Source organism: Melozone crissalis, unplaced genomic scaffold (genome assembly GCF_028551555.1).
Source record: "Melozone crissalis strain CALT ecotype California unplaced genomic scaffold, PUWL_Pcris_2 ptg000106l_1, whole genome shotgun sequence".
NCBI classification, from domain to species: Eukaryota; Metazoa; Chordata; class Aves; order Passeriformes; family Passerellidae; genus Melozone; species Melozone crissalis.
In genome coordinates, this window is record NW_026535883.1 from 3,677,857 (window position 1) to 3,695,984 (window position 18,128).

Below are 18,128 nucleotides of genomic sequence, written 5' to 3' on the forward strand. Positions count from 1 at the left end.
GCCTTTCTTTTTTTCCTAAAAAATACTGTGTACAATACTGAGTATCTCAAACTTAAGTGAGAATCATAAATAGCAGAGAAATATTTCCCTGTGGAATCACTGCATAAGTAATTGTTTTGGGGTTGGGGTTTTTTTTCAATATAGAGAAGGAACCATGATGATCAGCCATCATGGTCAAGTTCAAGCAGAAAACAAGACCAATCAATTGAATACAAATAACTAATAGTCTTTATAGCAGAATATGTGGAGAAAGTTAATAATAAAATTACAACTAACTGCTTACCCTTCCTCATGAAGTTCTTCACTTATTTTTTACTGCTGTTCATTATAATAGGGTTTTCCCCTCCCTCTTTTTCATACTTTTCTTAAATGGCTGGCTGCATATATTTAATTGTATATTCCTGAGGGCAGGGACTATTTCCTTAATTGTCTGTAAAGTCCAGTGCTATAAACAATGGTCCTATGCAATGTTAAGTAATAAAAAATGAGTAATGTTTTGTTGAGAAATAGTCATGCATTAATTATGCAAGATAATCTGGAAAATACAGAACTAGGGAAAAAAACATGTTCTGAATCCATAACTTTTAAGCATCACTACCCAATGAATGATTTATGGTATTCCTTTTCAGTATTATATTTAATTTCTCTTGGAGTATTTAAAAAACATCTGCTCTGAAAGTTAGCAAATGGGTATTGTTTACTCAGAAATTCTACAGGCTGCAACCCCCTTCCACACTGTCAGTTAAACACACAATATTTTAAATACACATTATGGAGCCAACTGTTGAAGCAGGCACTTAGAATACAAAGAATATTCTACATATTAAAGTATACATGAAAAATACTGTTCAGTAGTTATAACATGTAAAGTACAGATTCTAAATTCAGTATTTAGTAAGTATGCAATTTAAAAAAAAAAAAATTCGTTTTTATTACTTACTGAACTCATTTCATGTCCTAAATCGACATTGCTGCAGACTTATACAAGCACAGAAGCTACTAAAATTGGTATAACTTTAAAACCAGAAGCAAAGTTTTATTGCTGAACTATGCCCCTGAAAATGGGGTTGAATATAAAAACAATGACACCAAATCTGAAGAGCGTAAATACTCAGTCTTAATATCTTTTAAAATCTGTTCTCTAATCTTGACTGAGGTTTGAAAGTAGCAAGTCTGTATTTTTCCAGTGTAAATGTTGTGCAAAAGCTTTACAAACATAGATCTAAATCTGCAATTGCCATTACTAAAATAAATGAAAAATCTATAAGCAGCAGTGAAACCGGCATGCAAATAAAAGAACTGTCAAGACATACTGCCTAAAAATAAGCTTACAATAACTATTTTAAAGACTGTGTGTGGTCTTACCCATATATTTTGGCAAGATGCACTTTCTCCAACCACAGCTAGATTCATCCAAAAGCAGTGGCACTGGAGAGTCTCTGTCTCACCTGTCAAACTTGAAGAACGTTGTTCAGCAGACCACCATGAGTCCATGGATAGGATCCACAGCACTACAGCAGCTGTTCTTGATAAGTGTTCTCTAACTAGAGAGGCAAGCGCTTCAAAACCCTTCTGCAAGAGGATCGCCCTTCATATACACGCGTTTAAAAACAAACAGAAACAAGAATATATCCAGAACAAGACTTTCGAGACATTTGTGGCACAGCTTCAGTGACCTCATATGCATCTCTGTCTGATATTTGGAAATATTCACAGAAGATTTGAGTCTATTAAATTTATCTTATAATTTAACCTAATTATTTACCTCTCACAAATTGCTACACTGTTCAAATTGCAGGCAATCAAATAAAATAACTGGAACTCCTAAATCTTCAGGGTTCAGGAAAGTGAATTTTCCTCTTTTCAGTTCCTTTCCCACGAATGACATGGAAAATTTTCACACCAAGCTACAAAGAGATTAAAAGTGGGAAAGAGAGGTAAAAGGCTGCTTGGCTACAGTAAATGTAAGATTCATTGAAAATGGGATGAAGCACGAAAAGTTGCAAGTTTTAAAATGACCTAAGGGGATATTTTGCCAACCAGAAAAACTAAGAAGAGACTTTATCTGAATTCTGTTCATATAAAATAACTTTGACTGTTACTAGAAGGCACATAATAATTAATTTCCAGAGAAATATGAATATTTTCTAAAAATAGGTCACTGCTTTTAACTGCTGAGATCTGCTCTGATTTAACTACTAGTAGCATTGTATCCTAGAAGCAGGAAAGGCTCTAGAGAGATTACTTTCACTTTTCCCTAGATATATTTAGTGTACTAACTAGCATAGTTAGGATATTATTTTTCTTTGGTTTTGTCAGTAGCATGTTTGAAATAAATTTTATTAAGTGGTAGTGTATGTAACATTGCATTGTGGGTAGCAGTTTCCTGCCTTAACCTAGCCACATCCTCAGCTGTTATATGAGACAAGTTTCCCATATTTTCTGCAAGTTGACTTAAAAAAAATAAAGAAAAAAATACAGACAGGAGAAAATAACTAGGAAGTTAGGATAATCTTAAGCACCATATATTGAGTGTTTAGAATGGGTGCATCTAATCAAAAGGACTTTTTTCTCAGTTCCTGTGCAGTCCACAAGACCTAGGAACACAAGGAAAAAAATGCTTGTCAAAAAAAAAAAGCCTGAGCAGGAAGAATCAAGATGAGACACATCTGATCATTAAGATGCAGCCCCTTATTCAAAGCCTGATCAGGGGCTAGATTATTTCACTGGAGAATAACTTTGCTATGATATGAAGAAGTGAGAGAAGTGGCAACACAAAATGAATGAAAACAATTTTTGACTACTTGCTATGCCATGATGTACTCACTGGTTAAGAGATGACCATCTTTTTAATTTAAACAACAGTTCAGTTTAAGGTTTAATGTGATCTTCAGTAGCCTGACTGCACTGTAGAAAAAACAGACAACACTTATTTACCCTAGAAAGGTAACAGTACTTTTTCCCCTTCTACATTAATGGTCCCAGGCAACATCCACTTCAAACCATATCTTACCTAGAGAAAGGCAGCAGTAACACTCACATGCTCACTGCTACCCTTGCAATAAGAACCATTTTAAAATGAACGAATGCTGAAATATCCTTGCTGTTGCAATTTTTTTAATCAACTGGAAGTTTCAGTCTTTGCTTTAAAAGGTTAGTATAAAGTGGTATCAACATCCTCTACTCTTGCAGGGATAATGGAAATGAGAAGTCTACAAAATACCCAAGTCTAACAACAGAAGTTTCCCAAAATATGCAAGTATTTGAAAACAAACAGTATTTTAAATGTACTGGCTGGGAACCTACAGAAAACACGATTTTCTTCCTCTAAAAATTATAATTACTCCTCATTTTGAAAAACACAGCCAAGGAAAGAGGTTTCACTTACAGCAAAAAACCTGCTCTCATGGAAACAGATATGTTAACAACACCTACAGAGAATACCTGCATCTGGGGAAACTGCACCAGGACTTTCTGAATTATAAAAATCAGCATCTTGTTATTGTATATATTGTAAAACTTGTATTGAAATGCAATCTAACAAGTTTGTCATCACACTGCTCTAAGCAGAGTATTTATATCATTCCAGTTGTAGCATAGAAGCAAACATTTAAGTACAAATAAACTTTCAGCAGGGCATCACACTGTTTATACACTGGATGAACTTTTGAGTGACATAAGGCAAAATGTTTGGAAATAGAGCATAGCTTAAAAGTTCCAAAACACGTTTAAAGAACAGTGGAAGATGTAATTATCTTTTAGTGTTGCATTACAATTGACTTTTAGATTTCATTTGTCATCAAAGATCAAGCTCAAAGTTTACCAGAGAAATTCCTTAGCATAATACTTCCTTTGTAAGTATAATTGGGACTCAAAGCATCCCCTGTGGAACTCAGAAGTGAACTTCCATTTTTGCAGATCTACCTTTAAACAAGAGCCTGTCAAGCATTAGTCTACAATCAAGACACTGATTTACACAGTGGATTTTCAGGATTCTTGCATCTGCATCATCAGAAGTGCAAACTATACCAAAAGAAACCACCAACCACCAGTTTCACAGGTATTTGGTCTCAAAGTTTTGCTTTATAATGTTTCTATATTTAAAAAAAACTGCATTTTTATCAGTACCAGTTTTTCCAAACTACATCTCGATTACTCAGTTACAGTCTTTGCTTTTTTTGTTTTTAATGACTTTTGCTTTATTAGATGAACACTTCTTTGTAGCGTTCTTGATTTGAACAGGTGAAAAAGTTAAAAAAAATCATAAAGGTATCAGATCCAAAGTTAGAGAATAACTCTGCATACACAAGTGAAAGCATGAAAAAGCCTTTCTGGAGAAAGCGTGAGAACAGCCTTTCAATGCAATAAATTTTTATATTCAAAATTCTGTAGGAAGCTCAATATTGTAATACTAAAGGTATGACTAAAAATAAAGGGCAGAGTTTTGAAAATCAAACAACTTTTTTTCCTATCAATGGAAAAAAGTATTTAAGGTCAGGACAACAGTTATCTACTATTTAAAAATACTGCGCATACCTGCCATCAAATAGGAGTTGATCAGTACCTTCAATGTGTAACTGCAGCTGAAAACTCCAAACTTAGAATTTAAAGAGTTCCCCAAATAAGAGGCAGCAACCTCCAAAAGCTTTTGCTGCATCAAAAGTTGATTAAAACTTTAATGAATACAAATATAATCTGTATATGAAAAGATTAGTATTCTTTCCATTATTTTGATATCCTTAATATTTCTCCATTGATGCTTTTAACCATACAGAGTAAACAATAATAAAAGCACTTCATAAATAGGAGAATTAAATATAACCCTTATTTTAAAGCGGAATAGTTTTTTTGTAGAACCTTTCTTTTTCATTTTATGGTAGAATTCTCTAAGTTTGGCAACATGTAATAACTCTCAAAGTATTGAATTAAGAACAATGCAGTTTACCTCACAATAATTATTATGAAATAAGTTTTTATGAAGAAATATCTATGATTTTTTTATAATTATGTAACAAAAATCAAAACAATTTATTTTTTACTGAAAAAGTCTTCTCCTTTGTCTCATCAAAAAAACAGAGAACCTGGTTCCCACCCACACCTCCAGCTATTCATACCACACAATTCCTGGCCAATTTCTATCCAAGAAAGCTCAGGACAAAGAGGAAAACAAAAAAGGAGGGATGGCAGCATCAAAGATATGTATTTTATTTTACAAATAAAAGCCAAATGATATCTAGAAAATCTTTTACATGGTTCTTTTGCTCCCCTCAAAAAATGACCAAAAAAAAAGGAAAAACATTAAATTCACTCAGCTAAAACTTAAAATTACAGTGCATCTGTGGTACAATCAGGATAATAGGAAAAGTTCTAGATATAATGTCCAAAGAGGCAAAAAATGAGATACTTTCTCAAAGATGTTTCCAATTTTGTTCTGAATCTGAGTGAGCAAATCAAGACTACTAATACACACTGTCTGTGCACATTACTCCTTACTACACACAGCATTTTGCAATTTATTTCAAAGCCTCTATTATAAACAAAAAAATACTGCTTTTGTTAACCCACTCTGTACCAGTACAGTCAGGGCTTATGTTACGCAATCAAAGTTACAATACGTTAAGCATATAAAAAAATATCACACACACATGCACACAGATGATATTAAGTATTTGAGCCTTACATATGCATCAAATTTATGTTTCATTTTAAAACTAAGTGTTAACATTAACTGGTGAATGAAGTTATTTATAGTCTCCCCAAAAGTTTAAGACTGTTCTATTTCCCTTAAACACCAGAACTATAATAAGGAATTAAGGTAAGCACAACCAAACCCTCCCAGCTCACTCTGTTACACAACGTCCACGTCAAATCCTCCCAACGCCGGAGTTCCAAAGCATCACTCCCAGGCTGCAGCACACAAGCAGTTAGGATATCCAAATGACATATTTTGCCCCAAATATAAAAGAAACATAATTGCCCTTAATTTGCATCACATAAAACTGCCAAGTAGTTTTGAAGGCATGCAAAGCAAGGCAGACATGATTTAAGATTTGCAAAGGAATCCCCAGACTAACACTTCTGTGACAGCCAATTACAGTGAAAAACACAACCCCAACAAGCAGCCTGCTACTAGACCTTAGGAAAGGTAAAGTTTCTTACAATGAGTTACAGATTCACAAGTACAAGACGACAAGGAGAAAAAGTAAAACAGAAGGAATCCAGCCACCCAGCAAATATGAAGCAGACCCAAGATCGTGATACAATCCAAAGATGTAAATTATTGTAAATCATCACTGTTGTTCAGAATTTCACACAGCCACTTGTGCCAATTTTGCTCACTTTTCCACAGACACAATAATAAAGGAGGGAGAAGGAATGGGAGGAGAAAAAAAAAAGAAAAAAAAAAAAAAAAAGGAGGGGGAAGAAGAGTGGGGGGAACCTGAACTGAGAGTACAAATAAAGTTCTGCTGTCCATATGCTTTAACTGTACAGAAGTTTGGGCTCTTACAGCATTTTGTACTCTCTCCAAAGCCTCATGAGTCACAAAAATTAAAAAGCTATGTCCCTCTGAATGCCAGGAAGGGCCTTACATGAGCCTTTTGTCAAAATATTGAAAAAAAAAATTTAAAAAAAAATTTTAAAAGGAAAAAAAAAGAAGAAAAGGGAAAAAAAAAAAGAGAGAGAGAAAGAAAAAGCCACAGTGTAGGCAGTCCTACTTGGAGTCCTCTGATGTCACAGCCACATGACTTGCTCGCTCCAGTAACAGTGCTTGCAAAAAAAAGGAGTTTTAAAGCTTTTGCTTTTTTGGATTGTGTGAATGCTTCATTCGCCTCACAAACAACCACAGAACCACAAGTGCGGTGCAAACTTTCTCCAGGAGGACAGAAAGGAGTCTCTGGTTTTTAAATGGTTAATCTCCGCAGGTCACTACCAGCCACTGAGACCAACAGAGTCAGTAAGTGCTCTCTAACCACAGTCTATGCAGTAATAGTAGGTCCTTCAAATATTTGCTCATTCTCTTTTTTTTGTTTTGTTGCCTTCCTTTTCACATGTTACCAGCACTACACAATTTTTTGACAGAGAAAAAACCAACTATAGAGTCTTTGCAATCCAGGGACACAGTAAAACTAAAACAAGGTTTGGCTATGGTTTGTGTTTTCAGTTTGAGGATCCAAGAAGTATTTGCACCAGAAGGTGAAAGCTCTGCGTGAACCGAGAGGGACTATGGCATCAAACAGCCTCTTCAGTTCAGTGACATCATGTCAGCAAAACTTCTTTTGGGGTAAGTGCTGCAATATTTGAGCTTCTGTTTTTCACTGTCGAGAGTTTTCTTACTTAGAACAATACTGGTTGTAGTTATCTAAGCAAAAAAATGCTGAATGGGATGTTAGAATGTTGAAATAGTATACCTGGTTGTTAGGGGCTTTTTTGGGGGGGGAAGTAACTGTAAATAGCTTCTGCAGATATAAGAACAAATTTGTTAGCTGGCAAGCTGAGCAAAGGGAAGTTGGTCCTGAGAGTTTGACAGCAGGTGTGCTCAGCTGTCACCGGGGTCAAGGTGTAGCTGCATGAATCTGAAAGAGCCTAATGGGATCTAGCAAAATGTCTAATATTATCTCAGGGCAAAAGATAAAGCAATTAGTGAGTTAATAAACAGCAGCTCAGAAAATCTCATTAAGAACTCTGGTAACACTTTTAGATATATCCACTATGAGTGGTTAACGAAAGACACGGCAAAAGACGTAAATCACAGGGTTCAGACAGCTTGCTCTCTAAACCTGATGAAAACGAGTAGTGTGTAGCATACTGCAGCCTATCCTACCCAAAACTGCCCTATCACTGTTCCAGGCATCTCATTTTTACACATATATCTCAGATGAAGTTATCACTGTAAATCTGCAGTTTTCTAGTCCTCAGTTGCCCTCATTTCACAGCAAAGCTTGTTTGATAATATATTCAATTGTAAAAGCAAATTCTTCTCATAACACTTATTATGAACAAGGCAAAACATTCACGCATTAAAATGCTAAGCTATGAAATAAAAAATACATGATCTAACATGCTGCTGAATTTTAAGTTTAATTCAAAGTGGGATGTAAAAAACTCTGTAGAAGAGCACTGCCAAATATTTACTTCAATATTCTGAACTGTAAACACAGATTCCTTTAAGAAATCATATATGTATATACTGAAGTAATTATTTATATGCACTGTACATATAAATGCTCATAAAACTCATAAATACACTATAAAATTGCACCTCTGTCTTTGCTTACTTTGAAAAGCTTCATGCTCTCAGAGACTTAAAATCAGTAGAGAGCATCTCACTCACAAGTAGTAAATAGAATCAAATACGACTTCAACTGATTTATCTGCAAGTAAATGAAGTTATATTTTAAAGTGTACTGGAAAATGCTTTATTACCATCACACTTGATGAACTGCAAGAAGTACAGTAACAAAATTTTTTCAAAGCATCTTTCACTGAGGCAGTTCAGACAGACTAACTGAAAATTCTGAAAGCTTTAGGGGGAAAAAAAAAGTGAAAACTTACAAGATTTTCTTAACGGTGTCCGTCATGTTGAAATTATGTTGGGACCATAGCTAAACCTATTTCTTTCCGTCCCTTGCCCCCCTCCTATGAAAAACAACAATGCTAGAAGCATTTCCAGTACATACATCCCCATTATTGCAGTGACTGGGGTGTCTTTTACCCCTCCTACTTCACACACTTTGACTGGTTCCCAGTTAAGCACATGAAGCTCTGAGACCAGGTATAGGAACAGAAATGCAGAAATTGCTTTTTGCAGGAGGGTGACCAGTTTAATATATGACCTATAGATACCAGATGAGATAACATGACCTGTGGCTAGTCATGCAGCTGTAATACCCTGAACGTTGAGCTGAAATGCAAACACAGACCCGGCAAAGCAGCTTTTCTACCCAAACTGGTGTCGGAGCAAAGCACAGCAGAAGCATAGCCAGACCACATTATCCCAGTGTTTACAACAGGAAATACAGTTTACATGTATAGGGACTTTCTTTTGCTTTTACTTCCAAAAGAGATTAGAAGAAATTTAGTTGGCTAAAATTATCAAAACACCAAGTCTGACTGCTTAATTCACCTACTTCTGATAATTCTTAAAGCCACTGGGAAATACTGTGATACTGTGCTTAATACTTTTCCTGAACTTCACTAAATAGGGTTGGATACCTGAATTTCACTTTCACACAAACAATAGATGCAAGAAACTACAAAATCTCATCAGCTCTGTCAATGTGTAAGCAGTGTAACCTGAGCTAAAACCAAATTTTGGAAAATCCACTTTTATAAAAAGGAGGCAGAATTTATTGTTTAAAAAAAAAGCCAGAATACCCAAGCTGCTCATGAATTTGTTGTTCTATGATGCAGCAGCACCTCAGAATGCACGATCTGTTCTTCCTTTCTGTACTATCCCTCTCTTCCCATCTCTACCTTATTCCTTTCAGGACTGTTGAGTTTAATTGTTTCTCTTCAAAACTGAACTGATGAAACATAATGACAAGTTATAACAGTGCAGGAAAACAGAGCTATGATTAACCCGCATGGCTGCTAATCTGTGCCATTAACCATATTCCTGAAAGCTTTTATTCCACTCATTTTTGTCTGTATGTTTTTGACTTCATATGAAAGGGAAAAACAAGAGTAGCAAAGTGGAAGGATCCTTTCCTAGTTCATGCAAACACAAATATTCCTTTCCAATTTGGTACATTTTAATTAACTACATTCTGGGTTTCACATCCACATTTTCTCTACCTTGTGCCACTTATACACAGGTTTTGACTGCATTGAGCCTGTGTAAACCTTCTCAGGCTTTTAAATCTAACGGGATTCATTTCAGCAAAGGCTATTATATTTACATCCATAACATCTGAAGGGAAAAAAAAGGCTCAAAATAAACACTATGCAAAAAAAAAAAAAAAAATTTGAAAAAAAACCCAGCATATTTGGTATAAAACTTGAAAAATATTAACTCAAAGTATTTCAGAGACTGAAAACGTTCTCAAATGCCTCCAAAAACAATTACAATTTTGAAATAGGAAAAGGCATCTTCAACTATATTCTGTGCAGAAGAATTCAATGAAAGAAGGAAATAGGATCCCTGTTTAGCTGATAATTCAATCAATTATTTCACACGTAATTTCTGGAAGCTGATCCCAGTGGATATATAGTAAATCCAAAGTCTTCAAGTTCTGCTTATATTAAAATACTCCTCAGTATCTTCATCAAAAAATGCCAAACCTTTTGTAAATTTCAATTCTCAGCTGCTTTACTGTTCGGTAGGGGATCTTAAAGGGTTTGTTTAATTTTAATTAGGAGACTGATAAAGAGAGAAACAAATCCTTTTTCGTTATCTGTGTACAGAAAGCAGTTTTCTGTATGTTCCAGCTCTGTTTAATGTATTCATACTATTGTGAATGCTAAGCAAAATCACAGGAATCACTGCTCTTTGCATAAAATATAATTTAAAATACCAGGATTTTTAAATAACAGTAATAATACTGAAAACTATGCAGGAATGAGTATTCTCACATGCATTAAGAAAGCTGCAGCTTCGCATGGAGGCTGCCGTTATCTGAAAGCCCCAAACCCTGCAGGACTGCTCTTCATCACTCACAAGGTCTGTAGGTAGCAAAATGCACTGATTTGTTTAATTAGCTGCCTCAAATGAACTATTAATAGCCAACATTCTTCAAATCAACTATGCCGATGTAAAATTCAGTAAGATGAAAATGTTCCAGGTTGTTAGGAGAATATCATAGTATCTGGTGGTTAAATAAACTGGGAGAGGAAAAAAAATCCTATCTCATTAGGGGCACTAAGATGTTATCAAACATACAGGATTAATCTCTATTGAATAGGACCATTCACAAATCAAAACTCACTCCACTTCAATACTTTCACGCAGTGCTAATCAATTACAACCTTTTCTAGTTATTCAAAATCCATGTGCTTTTAATTTTATTCACTGGTGGTCTAAAATATAATATTCAGGCCAAGCTAAGTCATTCTGTGTTGCAACTTTGCTTTTTTTCAATAAATATTCATCTAGAGGTTTTCTTAGAGAGAACTGCTCATATGAAGACTGTGGTAATATTTTTATACTGTACCTCCTTGTTGAAGCAAAAGGTTAGGGGTTACCTAAATACCTCAACTGTATATACAAAAAAAGGAAAAGGTAAGTATTCACATGAAAAATCCAAAGGGACTATATTATTTATTTTTGCATTTCCTATGATTAATGATGCACCAGTGCATACTTGAAAACTGAAGTCAAAATAGGGTAACACCTCAAATTCCTTTACAAACTGTACAAATATCAAACTTCCATGCTGTATTAACTACTCTACCAGAAATATTTAAAGGCTCTGCCACCCCACATTAAGAGTATAACAATAATACTGAAATTCCTCTCAAGCTGTGTGATTTCTTGGTCATGGTCAGACTAATATTAATCTTAAAATTGCACCTTACAGCTTTATTTTCCCAATGGCTTTCAGAAGAGAGTCGTACTTTTTACTGAGTAACAAGAAGTTCAGAGCAGCCATAAGTAACTAACAAAGATCTAATACTGCATCCATTAAAGTAAAAAGGGGGAAAAAAAGCAGCTAACAATTGCGGCAAGAGATGCTAACCAGGCAGTGCAGACAGTTCAAGAGAGACAGATAATAAATGTGTTTATGTACTGTCACACCTTGTGGCAGATACCATCAATGAACAACATTAATAACAACTAAAAAATACTTGCTAGAACTCTAACAATGCAAAAAAAGCTGAAGAAATACTTGCTAGAACTCTAACAATGCAAAAAGCTGAAGCTACAAGCAGAATCTGGCATTATTTTTGCTCGAGTCCAGAACACTTCTGTAGAAACTGAAGCAGAGAGGGAAGGGAGGAATTACCCTGTGCTTGCCAAGCTGCAAAGGTGCAGCATTTCTCTGCCTGAATACTGCAGGAGCCAAGGGCAGCTGCCAGTGCTGGGCACCTCCTGAAAATCAAACTATCTGCATGTTTCCCTCTATGCACCCAATAAAAATCAACATTTTGTGTTGCAGGGGAAGGAGTTGGTTCTGAAAACTCATTAAATACACTCCATTAATAAGAATTACAATAAATTGCCATGTTTAATATGCCCCAGAGTATATAATATTTTAATTAAGTCAGCCTCAAGATAAATAGTGAGTTTAAGATGGTAAAACCTGAAGCATTTTGGGGTCTTAAATTCAGCACTGGGAGAATCCAAGTTTCATACAAGCAGTTAGGAAACTGCAACAAGAAAACATACAACTGTTATTTTCAGGATAAAAAATTAATTTGCCTAAATAGAATAAATGTAATATATATTCTGATAAGCATAAACAGAAGTAAATTAATAGACTGTGCCATTTCAATGAGATTTTCCTTGGAAATTTTGCCAGACTTAGGAATTATCCACAGATTTTCATGAGGAGGATAAAAGTGACCCACAAAACATCTACTTCCTCCACCACAGAACCCCACAAATACCTACTCCTATCAACAAAACTCATTTGTGCTCACATTACATACAATAGCTTTCATTTCTATTAGATATCTTCACTCCAAACTGCCTTCTAAATTCTTATGGGAAACAGGCTAAGGAGGTCTATCTTCTGCTCTCAGGTGTTTTTGTTTTTAAGTTAATAAAGCCTAAATCTAAGAGCACGTTTCCTTACACAAACATGCTCTCTTCTACAAATAAATATAAGACCTGCCACTTAACATACTGAAAAGCACACCCTAAAGAGAATATTTTAAAGATGAGCATAAAGACAAAATAAACTCAGGTTACTGTATCATAAAGCAGTTTAACACCTCCAACTGAAAAAAAAAATCCATTATTCATGCATCTGTTCCCTGTATATATTTTTTATTCTGCTTGTTCCCATACTCTGTACTGTTCTAGCCTTCTCCGTGTAGCTTAAGTTTCCTATTTCATGTAGGAACTTGCCCCAGGAGGGAGAACTCCATAGGTTTTCTCCTGACTCTCTTGAACTGCTGAAGTCATTTTAATCAAAGCAATTTAATTATTTTGCACAACCTACTCCTTATTAAATGTTTTTATTTATAAAAATTAACTTTAGAACAGCAAAAGATTAAAGCAAAAAGGCTACATTCTCCTTTAAGTGCATAGGATGCTTTAAAAAGTATTTCTGTACATTATCCACTGTTTTCATAATAGTTTTCCTTAATAATATTTTTTCATCTCCAACAAAACTACCTTTATTTTTACAGCGAATCGTAGAAACAGTTTCTTCTGCTGTCTGTCTCTTAAAAATGCCATATTCATTAAGGTCAGGCAGTTCTGGAATTAACAATAGTTTTAAGTTTTAAGATGATATAGCTAAAAACCCCATGGCAAAATTTTTTGGCAGGAATTCATTCAAATATGATTACTATATTTCTGATAGACAGCTTATTTTACATATTATATTTCCTCCAAATTGCTAGCATTTCATAATGACTTAAAATTTATTATCATTCATTTTCTTGATTAAGGAAAGCTAAAAGCTGATGATCTTACATACATTTATTTTCCCCAGAATTTATTTGAACCGTAAGTGTGCCAAACCATTGTTTACTTATCCCTCATGGTCAGATATCTTAGATCTAAATCTACTCTGTGGTTTACTGAAACAGAAAGACAGAGCCACTGCCAGTTACATAATATAATACTGTTCAGAGGAACAGGATCCGGCCTTGATCACAATGAAAATTAACACTAACGAGATGCATTTGCATCTATATGCACAGACACACATGCACATCAAGCACCATATGCTGTGTGCAGCGGCTCTGCTGGAACAAATCGGAGCAGGGGGATGTTACAAGTCATTAGTAATTACTGAACTTAGTTTCTCTGTCAGACACATTTAATATTTCTGACCCTATACACACAAGCAAAAGAAAGAGCTGCTTATGATTTCATTAAGAAAAAACAATATAGATAAATAATTATGCCTAACTACATTGAATACCAGATAGTGTTAATCCCTCAAAAGACCTGTAATTCATATAATTACAAATCAGAAAAGACAGAGTTAAAAACACACAATATTTTAATGCATCTGTGTGTGGTATTAGAACAGGGTATTCTTTCTTTTAAGAAATGTTAATGAGCTGTGTATGTGCAAACACACACATGTATACAGTTCAAGCCTCTAATTCCTACTAACTTACACTTCTAAAATCGTGAAATTCAAGTTAAAGAAGTCAAACTAGCAATAGCATAAATTTAGGAGACCTCTCTATTGGTACAATATTTTCCACCCTAGCACTGAAGCCATAAAGGATAATGTGCTGCTGCACTCAGATTTGCCAGCAGTATCCCAAGAACATTTGCCACTCTTCACATATCTTGCTAGCCTGCCGTGGAGGAACTTGCCAGGGTCCTGTACTGATACTTGTTACAAACTATGCTTATTAATGCTACCACAGTGCTCTAGATAAATTTTAAGTGTTACTGCTTGTAGTGAAATAACAAATGCCAGAAGTACTGGTTTTGGAATACTTGGTAAAAATTATGAGAGACATGTCTGGCATCAGTCCCTTCATACCCTCTTACTCCTTCAATGACAAGAGAAACTGCTTTTATGGGCATCAGACCGGCCACTCTTAACTCACCTCAACTTTAAAAATTAAAACACATTTTAGCCAAAGTAGGCTTATTTGTAGGTCAGCTGGTGTATTTGACACAGTGCAATATATTTCCACTGAAGGGGCTACAAAAAAAAAAACCAGCACAACCACACTGACATGGAAAGATCCCTAATACAAACGCAGAGTTTTTCTGCCAAGAGCTGATAATCATCCACAACTGCATTTTTGTAATAATACAATACATTAAAAATTTACTACGAGCACAAATCTTCATCTAGAATCAGCAAGAATAATTTTACATTAATTAAACAGGATTCAATGGAAATTAAAAGGCATTTTAAGATACGACTTAAAGGAAAAAAAAAATTGAGGACCACAGTGTCAAAATTTGCTATTTTATTTTCAATGTCTCCAAAAGCCTTTCATGTGAGCCGTAACACTGAACTGCCGTGATATTTATGTCCTTGCAGCATTTTCTGTATAAATTCCAGGAGTAACTTTCACTCAAATGAAACATCTATTCACCTTTAAATAGAAAGCTTTTAGGAAAAAAAGATGTGTCACATTTGCTCGGTAACATTGAAGGGACACATCTGGTCTAGCTTAGTGATTCAATATTAACAAAAGTTTGATGAATTAATTCTACCAGCTATTGTACAATACTCGAGCACAGGAGCAGCTTTGTGACAGAGTACTTACAGCCTGCTGTATATTTACTTCCTAACACAATCTGCAAAACTTATTTCCTCTAAGTTAGACCATCCATATAAATTCACACTAAGAGAGTTCATCATCTACATTTTTCCAATCAGTGGTATCAAAGTTTAACTCCACTGCGTTTGGGTATTTGTGGAATAACCAATCCATAACAATGAATGGTTTATTTAAAACTGACAGGACCAGAGAGCAGCAACTATTTACTTAGGCGCCGTACCTCAGTGTACACCAGTAAAAATGTTCTCTTTTCCCAAAAGGATTTTCTGCAAAAAGGGCATTCACTTTGCTTCCTTCCCACCCCTCTTACATCCAACTCTGTACATTCAAAACTAAGTGCTATATTTTTCTTGCTATTCAGTATATTTTTATTTCCCCCCTTTCTGATTAGACGGCATAAACAGAAACACTAAAATTCAGAAGTTACACTCTTTATATTTTATTAAAGAAATCAACATTCAGAAAAAGTGCAGTCATTTCTGGAAAAAAAAATAGCATCTAAGTAACAAAAAAAAATTAATTTAGCATCAAATGGGAAGAAAGTTATCTTCCACAGTGCAAATCATTTTCATACTGGAGCTAGAACAGTTTCATTCTAGTGCACCACTGTGTATTGCATATGCAAATGCTAGAACAACTTTTAATTTCAGAGCGTTTCAGGAATAGGACCTAAAATCATGCTCTGTTATTCTGGATGGCAATTAACTCAGTCATGACCTTGTAATAATTTGGAGTTCTATGCTCATTAAAGTAAAATTTTAATATTACCTTTAAAAGCAAAAGCAAAATCTTAATTACAGCTGAGCTAACTGTGTATTAATCCATCTTAAAAGAAATGAAGACTTGAGCTTGCCCAGATAAAAAGATAAATTATAATAATACTCATTAAGTACAAAACAAAGGCTTGAAAAAGTGTAATTTTAGTACTTTGAATTATAATATTAATTTACTAACTAATTTCAAGGCACATGTGTACTGCACATGTGTAAATCTAATCGAGGGAGCCAGCTCACATAGACACACACACGAGCTGGAATGTTCCAATTCCGATCAAAGATGTGTGTAGCCGGATGTGCGGTTAATTCACTGATCAAATTTTCACAACTGAAAAACATCTTGAGACATAAAGTCCCAGTTACCAGTACTGTGGGCTCTGTGCTTTATCATCAGAAATACTCTTCACAATTTCACATTTTATTATATAATTCAAAAATAATATAATCTCTCGCACACTTTAAAAAAAATTTAAAAGGAAGAAGCAAAGATAAAAAGGCATTGGTTTTAGTTCCAGCATTCTTAAAGGGCACAATGAGACTGAGAGAAATAAATTTAAAATACTTATAAGAATCTGAACTCTAATCTTAGTGACATGTTCTTACAGTAAGCTTGTGCTCCATAAAACCTATATAAAAATGTCAGAAGCGTAGATGCATAGCACATGCACTCACCGTAAGACACAAATCTGCCCTGTAACAATAATATACAGTAGCTCTTCAACGTGCCTGAAAGATTTTAAAATGCACTAAATCTATAAAAACAGTCTACTGTCAGACTTCAGGTCTGTCTACTAAATCAACCAGATGTATGGAATAAACACTATTTAATAGCTACTAAATTTTTATCAGCTTTGTATAAAGTTAGACAAATTTGAAGTAAAAGTTTGAAGTCTTCTACAATTACATTTCATAATATTATTTGCTTACTGAACTGGCTAGATACAGTAAATATGCATCATATATTGGCTATTCCCCTTCAGCAGATATGCATAAAAGAAGAATTATCTAAACAAACTAAAAAAGATACTTAAATGGGCAGCAGTTTTACTAGTCTTAACACTGATTTAAAAGATGTCTCTTTCTCTTCTTTACATACCTGGTTGTTACCAATTACTGATGTGTCTTCACCCCTTCTTGTTGCAAAACTTCCTTTAAAACTTACAGCACACACAGCACAACGTTTGAGACCTCTAGACATAAAAATGCTCTTTTTTTTCAGTAGCAAAGAAAATCTGAAGGTTTTTTTAGGCTGACGATATCTTCACATAGAAACACAGAACGTCTGCAGACAGTAAGAAGCCTTTAGTAAGCCTTTTTGCTGCACCATAATAATCTGATCCAGAAATTCAAGGGTACCTTAAACAACGGGCTACCTGTTCTAGCCATGCTTAGGAATGTGGCCAAATCATTTTTATTGATTTAACCTTTATAGGAATGCTACATATCCTCAGAGCAAAACATTTCTAATGCATTTATAATATGATATACCTCTGAGAAGCTACGAAAAAAAAAATCTTGTGACATAGGCTAGCCCCCCTCCACTATTCTGTTTTTCCCAATTTAGTAATCAATAGACACTCAAGTGTTAGGGTATTTTCTGAGTTTACATATGTCTGTATTCATAGGATGAAGCCAGAAACTAACACTTACAGAGGACAAGACTAATATCTGACCTGTCTTTATTTAAGGAATAAGAACTGGTGAACTGATAGCCAAGACTCTAAATACTCCTTTCATTCTAGAGTTACACATCAATCATGTTACCTGCAAACATATCAAGTTAAAACTTCCAGAATTTACAGTCCTTTTTTGAATAAACTGAGCAGCATGTTAGTTATGTTCAGAGAGCTTACAGAAGGTGGTTTGTGTATCTCACCAGAATTCTTAAAGAAGTATTTCTCAAATTCCCTCTTCATCAGAAATCTATTTAATACACATTTCAAACCAGTATTTCTCAATGCCACATCCATATTCTATTAT

General features: G+C 34.7%; 2 protein-coding genes across 3 annotated transcripts in view; one reads left to right on the forward strand and one right to left on the reverse strand.

Annotated features, from left to right (window-relative positions):
- The window catches only part of SUPT3H (SPT3 homolog, SAGA and STAGA complex component), a 252,426-nt gene that overhangs the window by 205,808 nt on the left and 28,490 nt on the right, over positions 1 to 18,128 (reverse strand). The window lies entirely within an intron of this gene.
- Positions 7,225 to 18,128, forward strand: part of RUNX2 (RUNX family transcription factor 2) — a 147,334-nt gene continuing 136,430 nt past the window's right edge. Inside the window, exon 1 of the mRNA XM_054291694.1 lies at positions 7,225 to 7,282. Coding sequence (XP_054147669.1) covers positions 7,225 to 7,282 — 58 coding nt within the window. The remainder of the gene's footprint in view (positions 7,283 to 18,128) is intronic.